This window comes from Protomyctophum bolini, assembly GCF_963924005.1.
Source record: "Protomyctophum bolini genome assembly, chromosome: 1".
Classification (NCBI taxonomy): Eukaryota; Metazoa; Chordata; class Actinopteri; order Myctophiformes; family Myctophidae; genus Protomyctophum; species Protomyctophum bolini.
This window is the reverse complement of record NC_137862.1, coordinates 39,615,416-39,639,478: the sequence shown is the minus strand read 5'-3', so window position 1 is coordinate 39,639,478 and position 24,063 is coordinate 39,615,416. Positions and strand designations below refer to the sequence as shown.

At 41.1% G+C, this 24,063-nt stretch overlaps 3 protein-coding genes across 3 annotated transcripts; 2 read left to right on the top strand and 1 right to left on the bottom strand.

Annotated features, from left to right (window-relative positions):
• Positions 1-213: 213 nt before the first annotated feature.
• Positions 214-7,457, top strand: psmb1 (proteasome 20S subunit beta 1). Its single transcript, XM_080783467.1, has 6 exons — positions 214-391; positions 1,088-1,195; positions 2,839-2,920; positions 3,628-3,757; positions 6,740-6,846; positions 7,089-7,457. Exons 1-6 carry the CDS (start codon positions 288-290, stop codon positions 7,272-7,274), a joined length of 717 nt encoding a protein of 238 aa, XP_080639593.1. The 5' UTR covers positions 214-287; the 3' UTR covers positions 7,275-7,457.
• Positions 7,458-10,084: 2,627 nt separating this feature from the next.
• Positions 10,085-12,078, bottom strand: LOC308313190 (26S proteasome regulatory subunit 6A-B). Its single transcript, XM_080760159.1, has 2 exons — positions 11,109-12,078; positions 10,085-10,530 (listed from the first exon to the last, which is right to left on the bottom strand). The coding sequence occupies exons 1-2, from the start codon at positions 12,051-12,053 to the stop codon at positions 10,192-10,194; spliced, it is 1,284 nt and encodes a 427-aa protein (XP_080616285.1). The 5' UTR covers positions 12,054-12,078; the 3' UTR covers positions 10,085-10,191.
• A 529-nt stretch (positions 12,079-12,607) lies between these two features.
• On the top strand, positions 12,608-23,861 carry tbp (TATA box binding protein). The gene is made up of 9 exons (XM_080772551.1): positions 12,608-12,704; positions 13,588-13,717; positions 15,146-15,290; positions 16,753-16,933; positions 19,108-19,195; positions 19,677-19,768; positions 20,134-20,301; positions 20,965-21,059; positions 21,503-23,861. The coding sequence occupies exons 2-9, from the start codon at positions 13,673-13,675 to the stop codon at positions 21,580-21,582; spliced, it is 894 nt and encodes a 297-aa protein (XP_080628677.1). The 5' UTR covers positions 12,608-12,704; positions 13,588-13,672; the 3' UTR covers positions 21,583-23,861.
• Positions 23,862-24,063: the final 202 nt, after the last annotated feature.

Below are 24,063 nucleotides of genomic sequence, written 5' to 3'. Positions count from 1 at the left end.
ATTATAAGCGACGCTGGGCTTGTTTCTCTATAAAGTTGCTTGTAAATATTGGTAGTTACTAGCATATATATATATATATATATATATATATATATATATATATAAGCGAAAAAATATGCAACTAGTAACCATTCCCTTCCCTTGTTTTCATGGACCTGGCTGCTTGTTTCTCTCTCACAATCTGGCACCAGTGAGGAAGACTTGGCATGGCTGCCATATTGAGGCGGTGATACAGCGAGTTTACGCTTACAGTTGAGTTTAGTTGTGCTGACTGACTGACAGCAACGATGTTTTCCACACAACAAGCTTTCGGAAACAATGGGAAAATGAAATATTATCACAACACAGGGCCGGTAGAACATCGGTTCTCTCCGTACACGTTCAATGGAGGGTAAGAAGGAAAGGCAACGGTTTAGTTACGAACATTACTGTCCAACTTCTGTTAGCAGCCCCTGCTAGCTATAACGCTACACAGTCTAATCTAGGTACCTTGTCCTTAACATAATGTTAGCTTGTTCTAATCAAAGTCTAAATTAAGGACAAGTATATTAATATTGTGAGTGTTATCGATATATATATATATATGGGGAAAAAAGTAAAAAAAAACACGTTTGTGTAATTGATAGCTAGACTTTACTTAATGACTGTTTAGGTTAGCCAACGAGGTGGCTACTGGCTAGCATGTGCAGCTGTGTTCATTGCACCAAACAAAATCAGTGGTTCTCAAAGCAAACCGTTTAAATTAAAAATCTCAGTCCTTAGCTCTGGTCTATAGCCCTAATGCTAATTCTACCCTAATGCAGGGCAGAAATAGCGTTAGGTCTATGGACCAAAGCTGCATATTCCCGAGAGTGTACAAACCGGTCAATTTGGTTCCATTTCATTTGTACAGGCAGTGTTACATTAACTATGTAAATTGCAAGTAACTGGGGTTAAACATGGGTCAGGTTGGAAACCTGAGGGTCCATGAACCCCACTTTGAGAAGTGGCTTTCTATACTTGTGTACTTTCATTATACTACTATATATTTACTGTGATGAAGTAATTCGTCTGACTCTGATCTGATGATGTGGGTTGTGTTTTCCAGGACTGTACTGGCTGTTGCTGGAGAAGACTTTGCCATTGTTGCTTCAGACACTCGTCTAAGTGAAGGCTATTCAATTCACACCCGTGAATCTCCAAAATGCTATAAGTTGTAAGTGGGCACTGACTGGGCACCATAATTATAACCCATTAGCGGTGCAAGCTCAATGAATGACAATTGACCGAATCATGACATCACAAACGTTTATCCGGATAGCTAAACACCAAGAAAAACAGGACTTGCGTGATATTGTTATTGACTATTAGAAATACATGATGATGTTCTATATCCACAGGTTGACACAAGATTCAGACTTTATTAGCCATTGTGTGTACACACTGTACACACATAGGAATTTGTTTCAGCATTATCGCGTCTGCATTCAATTATTTTTTCACACATAACGGATAAATACGAACAAACAAACACAAAGACAAACACTGTGCAAGGAAGATAAATATAAAGTGCAGAGTTATAGTTCATAGTGAATCATTTTGCCGGTGACACTAAGGGGCAGGGGAGGGAGGGAAGCCGGAGTCGATGTAAGTCAATGTAATTTCCCCTTCAGCCGCCAAGTCTGTGGCGGCTTTCGTAGCCTTCAGCATCCCAGAGGGGAGCAGGGTGAGGAGGCCGTGGCCAGGGTGGGAGTGGTCGGCCCTGATTTCTTGCTCTCCTCAACCATAGATATTAAAAAAACTAGATGCCTCATTGGCCGCTGCAGTTCATTGGAGCGACGTGTCTCCATTGAAGGCACGCTGCGTTGCTGCCCAAGTGACGTCACTTATGCGACTCCATGTCTCTTGCTGTCACTCAAGTGACTACTGGCCAATCACAGCGCACCTTTTCTAGGACTTATGTTACGCATGCAGAAGCTTGACAACTACAAGCTTCCACTCATGCTTCTGCTATGCTTCGCAATAAATCGCTGGAAAAATGTACCTTCAATTTTGACATGAGCTGGTGAGCTTTTTGTCTATGTCATCAATGTCCTGTAGTCGTACAGGGATTGAGGGAGGGCAGGGGACGGCCAATTACCCTCTACGCAGAGCATATCAGATAATAGCTAATGTTCTGAACTCATGTTTTGAAAATGTTCATAGACATTCTACCTGGAATTACCCATTTGTATACAAAACATTTTGAACTTGTCTATAATAAAAAACAGGCTTTAACATGGCTAGGCAGCTCAAAACAGTTCCATGTGGAGATAACTGATCTTTCAGAATTCTAATTAGAATCTCTCACATTTTTGCAAGTTTCTGCACCATATAATCTGATTACACAGTCATTTTACATAAATGCAGTATCCTTGTGCTTTTCCACTTTAGTAATATACAGACTCACGAATCATGAGTAGTATTCTGCATGTGTTACGAGTCACGGCCCAGGTTAGGGGCACACGGGGAAGGAAGCCAATGCAGAGCAATGCCACTGTGTTACCACTGACACTAATGAAGGCTCTGTTCCATACTGGTCAAACAGAGTCAGGGTGCTGCTATTGTGCATGTTGGCTCACTGGTGACACTGCTACACCAGTGTCATTGAGTGGGTTCTAAATGGCCCCGTAGGGGTGTGTTACTGAGTGTACAAATGGAACCTTAGTTAGGGTTGTGGGTAGGGTGTCTGTCTAATGACAGTCGGACCAATAGTATGTCGGGACTAAAGCCTGTACCCTCACTGACTCCCAGATGTCCCAGAGAACATTTGGAAGAGTATGTTATCCTGCCAACCCTCTGCACTTCCTCCCCCTACAGGACAGACACTACTGTGATTGGCTGCAGCGGCTTCCATGGCGACTGCCTAACCCTGACAAAGATCATCGACGCCAGGCTAAAGGTGAGCATAGTCGTATAGTTTTGAATGAAAATCAACCTTGCAATACTGGCTTTGATTAGGACACGCTGAGACGTCCGACGTGGTGTTGGTCACGTCCGACTATTACTAACCCTAACCTCAGTCTTAACCCGTCATGCAAGTCCCCTAACCTCATATCAGTCTTAACCGGCCACATAAGTCAGTTTCACAATGTTTTCGCTTCGGCGAAACATTTTTTCCTAATCACAGCCAGTAGGCCTGGTCTGGTCCATGGTCATGGTGTTGAGTAACTCACTGCTACTACCTACTCACTGGTTGATAACATTCAAAGTGGGTGCTCTTTCACAATGTTAGCCTGATCCTGAAATTCCAGGGATTATCCAAATTAACTCACCCCTGCATTACCAGCCTCTTTTGGCGATCGCTAAGACAGAATGAGTAAAAATCACACAAACATTAAAAGTCCATAGACTTGGCTGGCAAACGATTTATGCCCTAAACAAAACATCTATTCAAATGTATATAGATTGTGTATCTGGTTTCTGCCTCATCTCCAAGCTGTACAAGCCATGTAGAGAGGCATGAAAAGTCATGAGCACCCCATCATGCTCGCAATGCATTTAAAATGTATTTATTAGTGTCCAGCTGTAGTTTTATGTACCACACATGACCACATTATTTCGAATGGACCAACCAAAAGTTAAATGATTCCTGTCTCCCATTGTCAGATGTACAAGCACTCGAACAACAAGATGATGACCAGTGGTGCCATAGCAGCCATGCTGTCCACCATCCTGTATGGCAGGAGGTTCTTCCCTTACTATGTGTACAACATCATTGGAGGACTGGATGAGGAGGGTAAGTCCTGGTATTGCTAAACATATAGGCCCTCATTTATCAACCGTGCGTACGCCAAAATATGGGTGCACGCCGAAATTACCGACATTTTCGGTATTTACCATTTCTGCCAAAGCTTGAAATTGAACTTGAGTAGGACAAAAAGTCACGTCTGGTCGGGAGCTGTCGTACGCTTTGTCCTCGGCTGTTTTTCTGTCGTACACAAGCGGAGCAGCATTGTCTGAACTGCTGTCACAGGCATCTAAACATATGTTTTCACTCCTAAAATGTTAATATAAAATGGTATGTGTATATACATTTTATACATACACAGAGATTTCCAACTTTTCAAGTAATTAAAATCGCGCAATTAAAAACAATATAACATGTTTACAATGTATTAGTTTGTGCTTAATCAAACAGTGCTTTACTGGCCTTGTTATGTGAGCGCACTTGTGAGATGATTTGGGAGCGCATGCGGTGATGCGGCATCACTGTGAAAGGCATAAATGGACTGCATGCCTTTATTTCCAAGTGACAATGACAAGCATACAGCTTGCCTATTTGCAATTGTAGCAGGTTATAGGCGTAAGGGGCTTTATCATTCACCATTTAAATAAGTGCTTTGACAGTTCAGATAAAAGCGAGATCATTTTCGGGGGTCGGGAGGACGGGATGCGTTCGTCGCCAACATTTACCAGCACACATGCAAGCCTTCATCCATATGTTTATGATTCGTTCATCAATGATCAAATCACTACATAAACGTTGATTATGACTGCCTTGACGACATGATAGCCTATCTCTCATGTAGGCATCACTCACCCACAGGACTTATCACAGCAGTGCGCAGTCTCACGCCTTCGCCGTGCACTGCGCACGAATGGGTAAAATTAATATAGGCTGGCCTACGTGCGTGTGTGAACATGACAGCGAGGTGAGAGGGAAACGGACAGTGTAGGCCTACAACTTTTTTTTATTCATGCAGGTGTTCGTTCTTTATTTATTTAACAATACACCAGTTAGTTGGGCTTGCAAGTTGCGTGTGCGTCTGTGTGTGTGTATGAGAGAGGGGGGTGAGGCGGACAGCAAGGCACGGGAGAAACTTTTTTTTCCTGTAACCATGGTTTCCAGGTCGTATAGCAATTGTTCATGTCGCAAAACCGAGGGCGAGGCTTGATTTCATAGGGCGTGCCAGATAGATTTCAGCCGTCACATTTATTAACGTCAGAACGAAATTAAGGAAGGATCAGCTGTTTGCGATCACTTTATAAATGCCGTGCAGGGCTCGAAATTTTGGTCGCAAATGCGCCTGAATTTGAACCTTTGCGACCTAAAAATATATTTGGGAGCACGAGTGCCACTACAAATAATTACTGTGGTGCGCCTGGCTACAACGATCGATTGTACAAAAACGGGCGCTCTGAGCCGCTCTCTGACATCCACTGCACTGCTCCTGTCTGCTAGCTGCACTAGCACTTGATGCTAACAAAAACGTGTGTAGTTAACTACTCTTTGACACAACGGTACGGGACAACGTTGAGCGCTGCATCGCTCACATTCCAGAGCGCCTCGGATCGCAACTTCACTATGTGTCAGAAAGTACATTATTTCAAGGCAGCGATTCAGCTAGTGGCGGACCGGCGTGTGTGTGTGTGTGTGTGTGTGTGCGCTAGCGTGCTTGCAAGAGAGAGAGAGAGAGAGGGAATGAGAGAGAGGGAGGGAATGAGAGAGAGGGAGGGAGAGAGAATAGCAGACCTGTAAGTGTTTCTACATAGCAGCAGTATTGCTACTTTTACTTAAGTATAACATTAGAGTAATTTTCCAGCACTGAAGTGGTAGGCATAGTGAGTAGGCATAGCTATAAATACCATGTTTTACATAGAAATTATTTTATATTAGAAATTCTAATTATATGATCTAAATAGGCTATGAAGGTGAAAAACACAAAACAAAGAAAAAGAAAACGGGTGATGTGACTGGCCGGAATCAGTGTAGACTAGAGGGTCCTCAACTGGATATGTTTGATGCCTCGGCCTCTTTGAAGAGATGGATGGATGAGGGACAGAAAGTCTGGACACTACATTTTAAATTCTGGCATGTATTTTTATACTTTAGTCATTTTATGTTATTTGTAAACCACACGTTATATTATTGTTTTTATGAATGTAAAAAATCGATTACATATTGGTGCTCCTTAGATTTTTGTGGGTGCTCCTAATTTTTTTCTGGTGCTCCTTCATTTTGAAATTGGGGAGCACCAGTGCTACCAAGTAAAAAAGTTAATTTCGAGCCCTGCCGTGGCGACGTGGGTGTACTACGAAACCCACACTCGAATTTGGGGCAGATTTTACACTGAATTGATAAATGAGGGCCATAGGCTGGTTGCCAATGCCTATATGTTGGTTGTTTATCTCCCTTGGTTGAAGAGGCCCTCGCTATGTAATGTCTGACATGGGAGTTCTGAATGGGAATGGTCTGTAGCTGAGTATCAACAACACTCACTTTATGAAGTACAGCATGTATAAGGTTATTTTTTTAGTTGTAGCTACATTTGCATCCTTTTACAGGGTGCAGGCTTTAGTTCCGACATACTATTGAATATTGATCCGAAACCTCAATCCTAACCTAACCCTAATCGCAAGCACGGGAGCAGCGCATGTTGGACCATCGCTTTTTCGCATCGCATCGCATGTCCCCCCGCTTCGGATCTTCGGTGTGTCGGAAAAGCGTGCGCACTCCCCTTTTACAATGTTTTTGTTTTTATTCTTATTATTCTTATTCTCTGGGTATGCTGTGAAGCAGGGAAAATTATATTATATTGCTTGCTAGCTAGACTAGGACATGATGCACAACTGCTCGCCCTGTAAGCTGATGTTTTTGTCTGCGTTGTATTGAGTTTTTGTGTTGAATAGACATTGAGAATAAGATCGTCACACGTTTGGTATTAAACTATGCAGTGGGATTTCATCGAATCATTCATATTATGTGTTTGTCTGACAGGCAAGGGAGCTGTCTATAGCTTTGACCCAGTGGGCTCCTACCAGAGAGACACCTACAAGGCAGGAGGATCAGCCAGTGCTATGCTACAGCCACTACTAGACAACCAGGTAAATATGCATTCTCACACATCCAATATTGTTCACTAATCAATCAATTTTACTGAAATGATCAAATATCCCCATTAATAAACATTACGTGCTGTGTGTGTGTATGAACTAGTGCCCTGCTGCAGTTATGACATTTCATAACAACATAACGTCAAACTAAGTCAAAATATTGCTTGTACTTTTGCTTCTGTGCTCCATGGTATTCAACACTCCATGTCCCTGTGCCTCTCGTCTGCCTCCAGATTGGTTTTAAGAATATGGAGGGTGTGCAGCACGTTCCTCTGACTCAGGAAAAGGCAACTCGACTGGTCAAAGATGTGTTCATTTCAGCCGCAGAGAGAGACGTCTACACTGGAGATGCTCTTAGGCTATGTGTCGTCACCAAGGAAGGCATCAAGGAAGAAACTTTCTCACTGAGGAAGGATTGAGGAGGGAAAGACTCATGTCCATTCTCTTTCTCCTTTTTGCCCAGGTTTACTCACCTATTCCTTTTCTCACTGTCCTGGCATTGTGTAGGTTTTGGCTCTGTCTGGATTTTTCATTATTTTGTGGAAGAATAATTAATCTCCTGTTCTTTTTACATTGTTATTAAAGAATAAACGTTGCTGGAATGTTCTTTTTACATTATTTATTGCTCAAGGTGTGCACAGTACACACTATAGTGTATTATACACTGACCACCTACCACTTGAAAAGGCAATTCAGATGAGTTTCATGTAAGGCCTATGTACGCACTACACAATTTTAAGTATCAAACATGATCATCAGATATTATGATTATACTAGGAGGAAGATTTATTTTAAAAAAAGTGTACAGGAAATGTTATGTTATGTGGACACATCTTTAAGTATACCTGGTTATGAATCTTATGTCACTAAAATGGTGTTATTTCGATTGGGCCTTTTGACTCACTTTCAGCTTTCAGGAAGAAACCAAAAATACACAGGGAAGACATTTAACCACAGCTGGTGTTCTATTACAGTAATGTTGACTCTAATTAGTCACATGCAAAACAAAAATCACAACACTGATTCCATCTTTAGAGTGTGGTTTTGTGCCTCGGCTCTCAGCATCTGGGATGAGTTCCACCCATCGTATCCCCCTAGGAAGCTGCTTCTAAACACATGCACTTTGGCCCCTGTGGGTGGGATGGTCAAAGTCGATCAAATATTTGATTGCCCAGAAAGTACATTTTTATATAGTTACAATCTGAAAGTGTTGGTCCATTTATAGACCTGGAGCAACCATATTTTAAACGTTTTAATTGCCTAAAACATTTTATTATTTTCAGGAGTAAATATTTTTTAGAGCCCTACGTTTTAATGCAAAAAAGCGTAGTTTTAAAATGGGTATATAAAGGTTGAGTGCCTAGAATAATATGCACATGTAACGCTGGGTCAACTGTGGAAAGCAAACTAAACGATATCCCTGTAGTTTGGGGCAGGGATACTCAAATAGATTTACCTGTGGGCCACATTACAAAAATGGCAAGGGGCCAGGGGCCAGTAGATAAAATTACGACATTAATGATACTTGATAACTTCTCTCTTTCAATTGCTTGTGCATGCACACTATGTAAATAAATAAATGTGTTACGTTTTCTTGCATAAACACAAAGAGCTGTTTCCATAACTGCACAAATTATTGCACATAACATGAGTAGCTGTTATAATAACAACATGAGTAGCTCTTTGCCTGCCTGCCTGCCTGCCTGTCTGTCTGTCTGTCCATGAGTAGTTATTTGTCTGTCTGTCAATGAGTAGCTGTCTTACTGTCTGCCTGTCTATGAGTAGCTGTCTGTCTGCCTGCCTGCCTGTCCAATTGTCCATGAGTAGCTGTCTGTCTGCCTGTCTGAGTAGCTGTCTGCCTGCCTGCCTAATTGTCCATGAGTAGCTGTCTGTCTGCCTGTCTATGAGTAGCTGTCTGCCTGCCTGCCTAATTGTCCATGAGTAGCTGTCTGTCTGCCTGTATGAGTAGCTGTCTGCCTTCCTGCCTGTCCAATTGTCCATGAGTAGCTGTCTGTCTGTCTATGAGTAGCTGTCTGCCTGCCTGCCCAATTGTCTATGAGTAGCTGTCTGTCTGTCTATGAGTAGCTGTCTGCCTTCCTGCCTGTCCAATTGTCCATGAGTAGCTGTCTGTCTGTCTATGAGTAGCTGTCTGCCTTCCTGCCTGTCCAATTGTCCATGAGTAGCTGTCTGCCTGCCTGTCCAATTCTCCATGAGTAGCTGTCTGTCTGCCTGTCTATGAGTAGCTGTCTGTCTGACTGCCTGCCTGTCCAATTCTCCATGAGTAGCTGTCTGTCTGTCTGTCTGCCTGTCTATGAGTAGCTGTCTGTCTGCCTGCCTGCCAGCCAGCAAGTTGGTTAACAGAAAATAAATTGTTATGGCTGAGTAAAATAAAATACAATAAACACAATTTGCCTGAAAATAGATTACCCAGCTATGACCTTTTTCATGAAAAAAAATGAGTAGTGATATGGCTGACTGAGTAAAATAAAACAATCTACCTGAAAATAGATAGCTATAAGTGAAGAGCAATTTCTGCAATTACCATTTCCGCAATTTCCTCAATTTCCATTTCCGCAATTACAATTTCCGCAATTTCCATTTCCACCATTTCCGCAATTACAATTTCCGCAATTTCCATTTCCATTTCCAACTATTAATGGCAGCTGGGTTTCATCATTCAAATAAAATAGAATTCTGTCCGTTTAGCTATAAAATTATGTCAGGGAATAGGGATACACAGTATAAGTCTTTCATTTGCATTGCATCCCCCCCCCCCCCCCCCAAAGCTTTTATTTTCGTTCGAGTAATAGTACAACTCTAATAGTATTACTTATAATAATGTAATTAAAGATAACTTCATTCAGATTTATTTATTTTTATTTCATTTTCCAGATTTCAGGTCCAATGTAGGTGAATTTGAGTATTGAAGTACTCAAGAATATAAACTACAAACAACCTTCATCCCCACAGCAAATGAAATGTGTCCTATTATTGAAGTAATCCTGTTCAGAGTTGAAAGTTCATTTGACAAGAATTAGCCTCTTTTAAAAATGAACAATTGTTTTTTAATGGATTCAAATTCTGTGTCTGCAAATCTATGTGTCAGATAGTTTGGTATGTAAGTTGTGAACCATAACCACACAAGGTCACCGTAAATAAGTAGTAGTGGCTCTGATATTTCCTTCTGAACATCAAGAGGAAGAACAATAAATACACATCTACATCATGATCGAATTAGGTCATTTTTCATTTCCTTTTATTAAATGTAGTTAACTTTGAAAACCTTACAAATGAAAAAAAAAGACACACTTTTCACAGACACATACGGGTGTTTCCTTAGGCATAATACTGGAGGTTAGCCTTCTTTTTAGCTTGGACTTCCAGGATGCCCTCCATGTAATCCTCGTGGTTCAGCTCTGTAGCGCCACGACGCAGCGCTATCATTCCAGCCTCAACACAGACTGCTTTGCACTGTGCTCCATTGAAGTCGTCGGTGCAGCGGGCCAGCTCCTCGTAGTTGACATCGGGGCTGACGTTCATCTTGCGGGAGTGAATCTGCATGATCCGAGCCCTGGCCTCCTCGTTCGGCATGGGGAACTCAATCTTCCTGTCTAGACGTCCAGAACGGAGCAGCGCCGGGTCCAGGATGTCCACTCTATTGGTGGCAGCAATCACCTAGTAGAAACACATGGGTTACGGAAGGTTAGAAAAGTCACTTGACTTGTCCACTCCTGTACAATACATGTTGTACTATCAGAAGACTCACTAAAGGCTCATTCATAGTCTGGATTTTCGGTGGTGAGGTGACCACCGGAGCTGAAATAACGTTGAGCGGTGGCGAGTAAAAACAGAGACAAGGGCTGGGGCGGTGGTTTGCTCTTCACCACAGCTCGTGACGTCATGTTGTAGTTCGGTGGTCACCTCACCACCGAAAATCCAGACTATGAATGAGCCTTGATGCTGACGCACTGGACCAGGGCTACGTTAATGTGTACTATCAGAAGACAAAATTATGGTTAAGTTAATGTACATTTGGTTTGGGAAGTCCTGGTGAATTCTTGTGATTGGGACCCCACGTTTGTTCATATTATATTAGGATATTTTGACATAAAAATCACCCATTTTCATTGTTTCTATTCTTGATACTTCAAATTATGGGAGCTTGTACTAAAGATTATCACACATTTTTACCTGTAAACCTGTGATGATGTGACAAAGTTTAATGTGAAATGAGAGAAACTGGGAGTCATTACCTTGACCTGCATGTTGGGCTGAAATCCATCCAGCTGGTTAAGAAGCTCCAACATGGTTCTCTGGACCTCTCTGTCACCCGCTTTCTCGCTGTCAAAGCGCTTGGTTCCGATAGCATCAAGTTCATCAATGAAGATGATAGATGGGGCCTTCTCTTTGGCTAGGGCGAAGGCATCTCTCACCAGCTTGGCACCATCTCCAATAAACATCTGGACAAGTTGGGGACCTGCAAGCTTCAGGAACGTGGCCTTGGTTTGAGCAGCACAAGCCCTGGCGAGCAGAGTCTTGCCTGTTCCCGGGGGGCCATACATCAAGACTCCTTTGGGAGGCTGAATCCCCAAGTTCTCGAACTTCTCCTTGTGGTTCATGGGAAGCACGATGGCTTCCACCAGCTCCTGTATCTGTTTGTCCAGCCCGCCTATGTCGCTGTACTGCTCCGTGGGACGTTCGTCCACCTCCATGGCCTTGACCCTGGAGTCATACTCGGTGGGCAAAGTCTCCAGGATCAGGTAGGAGTCTTTGTTGACACCCACCAGGTCTCCGGGCTTCAGCTTCTCGGCGTCGACCAGGCCGATCACGGGAAGGAAGTAGGTCTGTCTGGTGGAGGTCTTGATCACGGCGCACTTGCCTTTCCTCTGGGAGTCCAGGTCGATGTTCGCCCCGTCCTCTTCTTGGTCGTTGGGGTCCACGTCCAGCAGCTCGATGACGTTGGACACCAGGTAAGGCAGGGTTTTGTTCACTTTGATCTTCTCGGTGTTTTCCTTGATCTTGTCTTTCATGGCCTGGAGTTCGTGGGTGACTCTCAGAACCTCGCTCTTCATGATCTTTATCTCGCTGTCCAGGAGTCTAGTGCGCTGCACTATCTCCTCCGTGGACATTTTCAACACTTCTTCTCCAATTCCATCCTCCACTTCGTCCCAAACGGACTTATCACTCAGCGACGCCATGTTTTCTGCTGCTTCTGCTTTGTAATGCTGCGAACTTTGACCTAACGGAAGCGAAAGCTACTTCAGCCCGTTTCCCGCCGGATGTTACACTTCACCAAGGAATAGTCAGTGATGTAGCGGATGCTTCACACCTAAACGAAAATTCTGACATAATTCCCCCCCCCCCCCCACACGTTTTCCCCCATTTTTCTTTCTAAAACTGTATATGATTTCCTTTTTTTCTTCTTCATAGAAGTATATATATATTTTTACGTCTTTAAATGTTCTGATGAATTGAAAATGGAGGACCCTGATCATGTAAACAAATCTTTAATAGTGTTTTAATGGTTTTATCCTCTTAGCAGTTTTTGTATTGACTTTCATTATATAAATATACCCATTCTACATACAGGATCAATCAATCAATCAATCAATCAATCAATCAATAAATATATCAAACAGTGAAATCCATTTACTTTTTCAAAACATAGCGACGAATTACTCTGCACTGCAGACACTTCCGGGTGTTTGTGACGTTTCCGTAGTATCCTTGCCACTTGCCAGTGTTTCCTCCTGTTTTTTAGAGCGCAGTGCAGTGCAGAGCAATGAGCATGCCATGGTGGTGTTTTGTTTTAAATGTGATTTTAAACGGTTTACAGTGACACGGAGCCGGTGAGTGTTTGTCAACCATTACCCGCCTGTCTTGACACTTGTATAAAAGCTCATGCACGACTTTTCAAACGTGCATTTTTAACCAATCTTGAGGTGATGTTATGTTATTTAATGGCTACCCATTCGCTTCATTTCTTAGCGTGTAGCCAGCTAGCATAGCAAGCTTCAAAGTTGACTGGTAGTCAGTGTGATTGAGTTGTGCTGTGTTATCTGATGGAGACTGTTCTACTGCCACAGCAAACCACAGAGCTGGACTATAATATTGTGCATGTGTAAATCAATCATATTAATGATTTATTTATTGGAAAGGAGGGAAAAAACCCTTGTAGACATAAGCTAACGCTGCTGCCTCAGTGGGGAAGCTGTCAACTTGTTGGCGCCACTACAACAACATTAATTGGTATGTGCAGAGCTGTTTTATAGTCGACGGTGGAATAAGTTAATTCATTACATAAATCAATGCTCATAACGGGTCATATCTGAACCCAAACAGTTATTGAAATTGCTTAATGATATCATGACAGTCTTGTTTCAAGGCTAAGTAGTATGTTTACACACTCACTAGTCAAAAAACATGTACATGTACACAAAGTGTGAATGGACTTTCTAGGTGAAAGTGAATTGCCAAAGAAAGTGATTAATTTTGACGTGCCAATATCTGCCATTTAATTACAAATATATAAATATTAAAGGAACAAATGAAAGTTAAATGGCATATAATTAGGAAATGTTAAATATAGTATACAAATTATTCTTCAAGTTTCTCTTATTTCAAGTCTCATTTTACTACTCCATCATTCCAAGCAGAGCTTGACTAACAAAGAGGAGGAAGTGTATATAATGTAAATTCCAGCACATAAACGTTGATTTTCCTCCATTGCAGACTGCTGTAACACTCCTCTCATACTGCTGCGTGACGTACAGATAGCCTCCGCCTTCTCGGTGGCAGCTAGCTGAGACCAGACGCCATGGACCAGAACAGCACACCTTTCCAGGGGCTGGCTTCCCCAACGGTATTAACCCATTTAGACCTGAGAACAGATTCTACAAATGTCTTCTAAAACATTACAACTGCCATAATGCTTTGGTGCACTACTCCGTTTTGTGGCCGCCTTGGGTCTTACTTGTATCGGGTACAGTCGCCCCTAAACCATCTCGCCCCTCGATTTTGTTTCCGCCGACCGCTCGGTCCGCCGGTTCTTGCATTCTTTATTTTTTACTGAGAATATGATAGAAATAAGTTTAGGGTTAGGCATCGTTTTACTGGGATTAAGTTTAGCTATAGGGTTAGGTTTAGGCATAGTTTTAGTAATAAGGTTAAGTTTAAGCATAATTTACTTGGGTTACTTTAGGAATACCAGGCCGCAAAGTTCCGCCGGCTGTACGCCCGGGGCGAGTTGGTAAAGGGGCAACTCGTTTGGTATTCGTCTTACTGAGACAACATGTAGTCCAGGAAGTAAGTGAGCCCAGTGTCCATGAGACTTGGCTCAGATCTGGACCCATTTGATTTGGCGTTAGGAACTTGTGACCACATGCCCTTGGCAAGACTATTCTAACTCATTTGCCTTTACTGTTTTTGTTTGTCTGCTTTTTTTCCCATGTTTGCTTGTGTTGTCACTTGTGTGTCATCTAATAGCCATTGCTGATTTGTTAGCCTGGGATCAATAACATTTTAGGGTTTATGATCCGGTCTGAGTGGAAATAACATCATCATGACCAGAATCCCCGGCACCGTGCATTTCTCCCAAATAATTCCCCTAGTATAAAACTTGTTTAGTTTAGTATAATCGCTACGTTTCTTTAGGTATTATAATCATTTGGTATGTCCATTTTATAGTCTAACTCGTAGCGTGACTCGCAAGACTAAACTAATTGATTTGCATTATGTAGGGAATGAAAACAATCCAATGGCAACCGGAACCACGATTATTTTTTTCTTTTCTTCCTTTTTTCTAAACCGGATCACATGGTTAGTTTTAGAATGAAGACCAGGCTTTCCTCTGAGGTGGAAAGTCTGGTGACGCGGCTAGGTTGCTACTGGGGCAGTGTGTCAGTGTTCATATCCACACAGGCTCTCTTTCTCTTCACTGTATATGCCAACATTACTCTATAAATTATAAGCCTTGAATAAAATAGGTAGACACTTAGGTAGACACAAATAATGCTAGACACTTCCCAATGAACCACATTAACTCTGGTGTCAATATACAAGCTCACAGTGCATCGCATTACGATGTGATGTGAGCAACTAAGTGTATAGGATTTAACCACTTAAACCTTCTATAATTAAATAGCCGATCTACAAGCCCACAACGCTGTAACGCAATTGCAATGCCTTGTAGATCAGATATTTTGGGCTAATGTTCCTCAAAGTCTATATGAATGCCGGGGTTCAATTGCTAATTAAGTGGTTAATCTTTTTTTTTTCTTTCAATTTGCAGGGTGCCATGACTCCAGGAATGCCTATCTTCAGTCCCATGATGCCATATGGCTCAGGCCTGACGCCTCAGCCGGTCACAAACACCAACAGTCTGTCTATTCTGGAGGAGCAACAGAGACAACAGCAGGCTCAACAGGCTAACGCAGGTAAAGTGAGATGATGATGATGTAGTCCAGTCTCGAGTCACACTATATTGGCCATTATTCAACCTCAGGTGATGTGTCCCAACCTTTTAGCTTTTTAACATTTTTACCCCAAAAAATGCAGATCTGCAAGCTCACATCAGATTGTCTGTTTTTGACAAACATTGAGAAGTGTTTAGTTTATGTACAATATGTATTTTATATACTTCATTATAGAAAGTTAAGTGTTGATTTCATAATTCATATATTTAAATGTATATTCAGTGATTTCACTTAATTCAAATATAACTTATTTTTTTGTGATAATCCTCTCTACTATAGAGTGTGCCAAATGATTCTACTACTTTATATAGATCGCCACAGCTACCACTAAGTTTGACTGAGTCCTGGTTATGGTCATTGCTGTTAGTGGGTCATGGACACCATATGTATGATGGAATGCCTGGAACACCAATACGGAGCTGGCTGACACATCAAAGTCTGACATCGTAGACGCCATATTTGAGTATGGCTGACCTTGAGACTCCATATATGGATATAGCCAATTCATCGTGACATCATTAGGATGACACCAGCATGCTAGCCGAGAGTATAAAGGCAACTGCCGTCTCAGAAATGGTAATTGCCCTCTTCCAACGATCACGTGGCACAGCCATTACACGTCCCATTGAGGAGAGAGATCAGCCTCTGCTGTGCAATGTTGCAAGGTGGTGCATGGCAAATCATTGTTGTGGTTTGGGCTTTAACCCTGTATTGGGCAAGACCTTTTACACTTCAGACTCCTTCGGCTTGATCCACTTGTAGGATGGACAATAATAATGATAAATAATAATAATAAAATGTACAGTATACCTATATTATTGTTGTTACTATTATTCCAACTGTACATACATAGTTAGTCTAACTTGGACTCAGGGGCGTGGACGCCTCTGCCTTGCACAGTCCCCAGTGAATAGGCATGTTGCCCTTCACTGGTAACCCTATTTTGGAATTATTTTTAAATATATGAACGTTTTGTTGGCTGGGATTTTACAAAAAAGCCCCCCTTTTACATACATACATACACATGTATATTTTATATGTATAGTTTCATTATATAGATATTTCACTGTTACTTTCTTAGCTTACGCATGTTTCATGATAAATGCTTTTTATGTGATGTATTCCCATGCTTTTTTGTTCTTGCTTAATGTAAATTGCTCTGGATTAAGAGCGTCTGCTAAATGCCTAAAGGACCCACTTTTAGGCCAGTGCAACAGAGCATGCTTTTTTTGCCTTTTTTTTAAACCCTAGGTATGCATGCATGCATGCATGAAATCTATATTTTATATATATATATATATATATATATATATATATATATATATATATATATATATATATATACACACACACACACACACACACACTGTGTATGTATGTGTATATATATATAAATAAAGTATACATTTCTTTTATTTTTCAGGACTGCCTGGGACATCAGGGCAGACCCCTCAGCTGTTTCACTCCCAGTCAGTAGGGGGCACCACCACTACTGCCCTGCCAGGGAACACCCCCCTCTACACAGCCACACCTCTCACCCCCATGACCCCCATCACACCTGCCACGCCGGCTTCAGAGAGCTCTGGAATAGTGCCACAGCTACAGTAAGTTGCATAATTATGGTTCTTCTATTTTACCCCATTGTACTTGGTAACTTGTTTTTGCATTTTGTAGCAGACAGTGCAACAAAGCCAGTACTAAACTATTCCTTGAAAGGGTGCACTATGTATTATCTAGCAAATAAATAATATGGGAATATTGAGTATCTACTCAATATTTAAATTATTCTGACCTGGATCAGGTGCAGAAAAGCTTGATTCTTCTTTTCCTTTCGGCTGTTCCCTTCAGGGGTCGACACAGCGAATCATCTGCCTCCATCTCACCCTGTCCTCTCTCTTTTCCTTCTCTCAGAAGAACTAACTTCATGTCCTTTTTACTATATCCATACTGCAAATCTCCTCGTTCGTGTTCCTCTAGGCCTCCTGCCTGGCAGTTCCAACTACAGCATCCTTCTACCGATATACTCACTATCCCTCCTCTGTAGTCCAAACCATCTCAGTCTTGCCTCTCTGGCTTTATCTCCAACACATCTGAGTAATCTTTATTGATGCTTTAATGATTTTCCATTTTTGTGTGGCATACTGTAGCCAGGGCGCATGCCGGAACAAAGTTATTTAGTGTGAATGGGCTATTAGATTAACTGATTTGGCGAAGATGCCACAATAGAGAGTATGCACATGCATCACCTTTTTTCACCGGGACACCCCCTCATCTAGACTGAGTGGCAAAACATTGAGCAACATGGAGTTTGGAAGCGCTCGATGGAAATCACACAATTGTCCTTTGTACCACCTGTTTCTAAAGTGCACATAATGCCTGTAAGCGGCCCTCGGCAGTTGAAATGATGACTATAAAAAATGAATAAATACCATTACGATCAATTTACATAATTTCATAGTTTCACTCATCTACAATAAAATCACTTTCATACAATACAACAATCAAATGATCAATTTATAGTAGATTATAATTCAGTGATGTAACACAACAATTTTAAAACCAATACCAAAAGAACCAAATGTACCCTATACCAAAACAAAATGCCAAACAAATATAATAATTAAACCCCCAAGGGAAATCATGAAAGAAAAGAAACTCCAAACTAAACACAAGAAACAAGCATGTACCTCACTCTGCTTTAGTCTGCTATCAAGGGCACTAAAAGGCTGCATGAACCACTTGAACCTCGCATCAGTCATCATGGGTGCTTCATCAATGGTCACAAATAGCATGACGGGCACTGTCAAACAATATAAACAAGTTCAGTCAATTGTTCACTTAAGCTGTGTCTTATAGGCAACATTTACTTAATTGAGTAGGCCTACAGTATGAATGTGCACTTTGCATATAAGCAATCAAACATTTCATTTCATACCTTGCTGTGCAGTGTAACAAAGGCACGCTGTGCAAACAAATGCTGGTGCTTCCCCTCTGCCACTCTCTGGGTGCTGCCACACTATCAAAAGAGCTGCGCACATTTTCGGCTGCGCACAGCTTCAAACCGGGTTTTTAGACAGCTGGTGGATGGAAAAAAAGCTCCACTTCCGCAGACGACTTGCACGATGGCCAGATTCCCGGAAGCGCTCTCCTCCGCGTCAATCGTCCGCGGAGGTGGAGCTTAATTCCCATCCACCAGCTGTCTAAAAACCAGTTGCGCACACGCATCACAGCTTATTCTGTCCGCAGCGCAAAACCGTTTTGCACTTAGGTGTGGAAACGGGGACAGGCTCAGTGTGAGAATGGTGTGAGGCTAGCAGTAAGTGTGGTGTGGTAACAGGAAGTTTCAAAGTAAAGGTGAACCGAAATACAGGAAGTTTCAAAATAAGAAACAAAATAAATAAATAACATAAAAAGTAAATAACAAATTAACTTCAAATTTAAGAAATGATTGAAGTTAGGATTACCAGTGTCACGGACACTTACAATGCCATAGAAAGCAGGACGTTGCATTATTGAAAACATGTGCTTACAAACACTTTTTCTTGCCAGATAGTAGCTCAGTCATAACATGCCTATGGTGGATTTTTATGAAACAAACATTTCAGATACTTTTCTGTTTGGATGTATGGGCCGTCAAGGCCAGAAAGTAGTTTTTTGCCACTCGGTAGGCATTCCTGGATAACTTTGTTGCACTCAGTCATAGCCTCTGTTAAGATATCAATTATTATTGTGGCTTCTCTTGGTTTTATGTGTTGAAGATCTGCATTCATTTCACTAGGAACATAGTATCTACAGTGAATCTCGGTTGCAAGCTGGATTTGAAGACCATCGCCCTGAGAGCTAGGAATGCCGAGTACAACCCTAAGGTAGGGCTGTTACATTAATTTTCATCTGTTGAGTATGTTTTCCTATATACAGGTCTAATGTTTGTTTTTAGTTCAATGTTTGTTTTAAAAACGCCATTGACAATGAAGGGAAAATTTAGTTAAATCGTAAAGTTTCTATGCCGACAAACGATCAGTGAAACCACTCGAAATGTACTATAGGCCTTGAACATATGATCTTGAATGTACAGTATATGTTGTAGGATTTAAAATGATTTGCGTGCATGTCAAATAAATAATATGAAATATTAGGGATGCACCAAAAGGGAAATTCTTGGGAAACAGTTGGCCGAAAGCCGAATACCGAATATCCGAATATGATTAATATTATATTATATATACCGAATAGGCCGAAAATGCATTTTTAGCCTTTTTAGCCATTTTCGGCCGAATATTTTCTGCGGCCGAATATTCGGTGCATCACTATGAAATATCAATACCATGCTCTCCTCTTCTCTCCAAGCGTTTTGCTGCTGTCATCATGAGAATACGAGAGCCTAGGACCACTGCTCTTATCTTCAGCTCTGGAAAGATGGTATGCACAGGAGCCAAAAGGTCAGTACAACCAACTATCGGCAGTGGTGGCTCAGGGGTAGATTGCCCGGATGGTAACCGCAAGGTTGCCAGTTCGAACCCGGGCTCCCCCAGAGTTGGTGTCGAAATGTCCTTGAGCAAGACTCTGAACCCCTAATTGCTCCTGATGTGCTGGTTGGTGGCTTGCATGGTTTCCGCCGCCATCGGTGTGTGAATGTAATGGACAATCTATGTAAAAGGCGCTATATAAATGCACCATTTATCATAGGTTGTGATTAATGTTGCAGTCTAAACAACTTGGGAGTCATACACACCTCATTTCACGTTCTGTGGGATCTCATCCCTCTTGCTTCCTTCTCTCTCTCGCCCTCACATGTGGTCTCTAGTGAAGAGCAGTCCAGGTTAGCGGCGAGGAAGTATGCCCGTGTTGTTCAAAAGCTGGGTTTCCCTGCCAAGTTCCTGGACTTTAAGATCCAAAACATGGTGGGCAGTTGTGATGTGAAGTTCCCAATAAGACTAGAGGGACTGGTCCTGACACATCAACAGTTCAGCAGGTATCCTTACCTTTTTTTTGTACCTCCATTTTAAATGTCCAAACTCTGGCTTATCTCTGAGTCTCTGACTGGTTAGAAACTGCGTCGGTAATGGTTTCAAAATGTTCTATCGCACTGTTGCAGTTTGCACTCTCATCTCATTTCACTCTTTTTGTCCAACAACTGTTGTTTCATTTCGACTACTACTACTATTTTAACCGACAAACTAAATGGAAACTAAATGAAAACTAGGCTATGATGACTAAAACTAAGACTAAACATACTAACAATTTAATCAAAAAATAAAAACTGGACTAAAATGTTAGAAAGGTACTAGTGGACAAGAGATCCAGTATAATATACACAAGTCATTTTACACTTGATTGCATGCTGAAAGCGCAATGCGTTATTTTCAGCAAGTATCAAATCAGCCATTACGACACCATCAAGGCCCTCCAAAACACATTTTAGTCGACTAAATCACCTGTGGATTTAGTAGACCAGTAGACTTTAGTAAAATCGTGTGATATTTAGTTGACTAAAACTAAAAAATTCCGGGTGACTAAAATTAAGTGAAAACTATTCAAGAGACTGACTAAAACTAAAATTGAAATTTGCTGCCAAAAACAACATTGACTGTAACGTTATAATGTTAACGCGGTATGTCTTATCTGTCTGTTCCAGCTATGAACCAGAGTTGTTTCCTGGTCTGATCTATAGAATGATCAAGCCTAGAATTGTCCTGCTCATCTTTGTGTCTGGAAAGGTCGTATTGACAGGTGAGTTCTCTCCTTGGCAAACTAAAACAAGTTAACTGTTTTGTTGGCTAGCTAGTATCCTCAACTTCTGTGTATATCTAAAAAAAAGTCCAACTTATATTAAAGGATATTGGATTTGCTGCAGGACAGAAATGAAATGCATTTGTATTAAGTTCAACGCAGTCAAATAAGTTTCACCACAGGTGAAAAATAAAATGCACATTGTAAATGTCTAGTCTACCCATCCACTCTTGCTCTGAAATGTGCTGTGTATACAGTATAATAGAGAATAACATAACGCAGTATATTAGTAACATAAACAATTTAATTGAATCCCACACACTGTCATAATGCCTAGGCATAACATGGCTACTACTATATCATGTAATTCATGTAGCTGCTGGTAATGGCATAACCACTGATATACTGTGTGTTTATACTTATACGTATATGTATCTGTCCAGGTGCCAAAGTGAGAGGAGAGATCTATGAGGCGTTTGAGAACATCTACCCCATCCTAAAAGGCTTCAGGAAAACTACGTAGACTCCTGCCCTCCTCCGCTTGCTCCACCCATCTCCCCCTCTTTTACTTGGACTGCCATTTGGGCTGTTGTACAGGGATGTGATCTAAGTTTAGTTTTTTTTACAGTCATGCACGTGCGTTCATGCGCACACATTTTATGTTTTTGTTTGTTTGTTTGTCTGTCTGTCTGTCTGTTTGTTTGTCTGTCTCATCTCAAATAATTGCATATTTTCAAGTTCTCAAGTTCTGCAGCGAATCCATGGTTGTACATAGACTTTAAATGAATGGATACAGAAGTCTCTGTGTTGCAACAACGTTGAGCAGGAGGAGGAACAACGCTGTATCATTCAACAGTACAGCACACTGACTGGAAGGACTGTTGTTTTACGCTGTTTTAAAGGTTTTTTCCACGGATTGTTTCTGGTTGCACGTATCGTCTGGCTACATTCCTTTTTTATGTAAGAAGACAATATTTTTGATCAAGCAGTTGCAGTTTTATCTGTTTGACTTAGTGTTCGGGTAAGTTGAAACAACATACGCGTTCTTTATTAAGTAGTGTTTGCATTTGTATTTCCTCTAAACAGGATTAATTTGCCCAAAGAATTACTTATTTTCTCTCAATTACACACCCCATGAAGCCTTGGATGAATTCATCAAGATTTATTTTAGTTTTTGTCTCATTCCTAAACCAATAATTTGATGACCGGCGGAGTGTCCTGCCGGAGACATTAGCATATTTTCATCAAATTATTGGCTTAGGAATGTGACAAACAACATCTTCGTGAATTCAAGGCTTCATGGGGTGTGTAATTGATAGGATTATGGAAATAAGTCGGTTTTTTTGGGGTGAACTAGTCCTTAGTTTAAGCCCTATATACTGTACTTTGTCATACAACTAATAAAAGAAAATAGCAGATTTACAAGTTCACAATGGGTTGCATACCAATGCATTTATTTTGAGCTTGTACATCAACAATTTTCTTTTGCCTTTTTGAAGTTTAGATTTTCAACTATGACGTACCCAAAATAAGGACTCTGGGTGGAACGTGGTTAAATCAACTCCATTCCCCAAGGGGTGATACATGAGCTCAGACCACCAGGCAATAGGTTACACAATAAGTGTAGACAAATTGAACACATTTGTTGTGGATATCGGTAGCACTGAAGAAAATGCATTTTGGGCCCTTATGATCTAGATTGTCTCAGAATGTTTACCATGTATTATATTTGGTATCCAGTACCGTCTTCCATTTATCAGCACTGAAAGATGGTTTGATGGACAGGACAAACCAGGTTTCATATCACCGGTTTGCCACAGTATTCAGATTAACTTTTAACTTCAATCTGTCCAAGGTTGTTTTCTCTCTCTTAATCTTTTAAATTTGTATTTAAGCTCTTTGTTTTTATGATTTCACCCTTAGCATAGACAAATTAATACCCCTGGAGCTTAGTCTTAGTTGTCCAGAGCATGTGTTCAACCAGAAATGGTATGATTCGATGTGGTTAAATATGCGATACCAGAGCTGTGATTGACGTATGGACCAGATATGAATGTTAATTCATCCTTGTTCACAGGTGACTGTATTGACAGGGGGGAAAGCCAAATATTTGGGAAGTAAACAGCAAGCTAAGATTAACCACTTAAGGCCTATTTTATATTCAGTCATAGGATGGTGTTGCACGACAAATGTTCTAGATGCGTTGTGACACTAGGGGCCCTATTTTTGTCAATGCTAAACCTAAACTTCTTCACTTTTTTTAACTATTTTGAAAAACATTTGTTGAATAGTTAAAAAATAGCTGGTGCTACAAACTTATGTGTTGATGTAGATCGGCTTGTTGAACAACTTTAATGTTTTTCAAAATGGTAAAAAAAAAAAGAAACGGGCAAAGAAGTTTCTCACTGACGAAAACGGACCCAGGTTTAAGCCTACTTTGTTTTACAATGTCATGGTAAGGCTTCAGTCTGAGAAGGCACCATCAATGAAGTTCCTGTTATGGCTTCAAATTGTTTAATTTGTTGCCCTGTTCATAATTAAAAATGTATATATTAGCAGTCCTCAAAGATTTTGCTTTCTGTATAATAAAGGGATATTTCACATTTCCGTTCTCCAGTGTGCACACTGAGTGAGTCACTAATATGGCTCCTTGAACAAAAACACATCCAGTGTCCATTCACAATTGAAAGAACGCTAAAGTAATTGCATCTTAGTCACCAACTGTTTAGAAGATGTGAGGATGTCTGGGACTGACATGTCAAATATGGAGTTATTAAAGTAATATAGCATTATGTACTTAGCCTGGCATAATGACTTGACAGCGTGGATTCAATCACACAGTGAACCCACGTTATCAGTCTGGTTAATGCCAGGCTATTACTTACTTGGCCGTCACCTTTGTCTTGAGAGGATTTAGTTCTACAATTCAGTTCAATACAAAATGAAATGAATGACCCACCACCTTATTTACCATTAGTGATGTGTCAGTACTTTAACATACAAA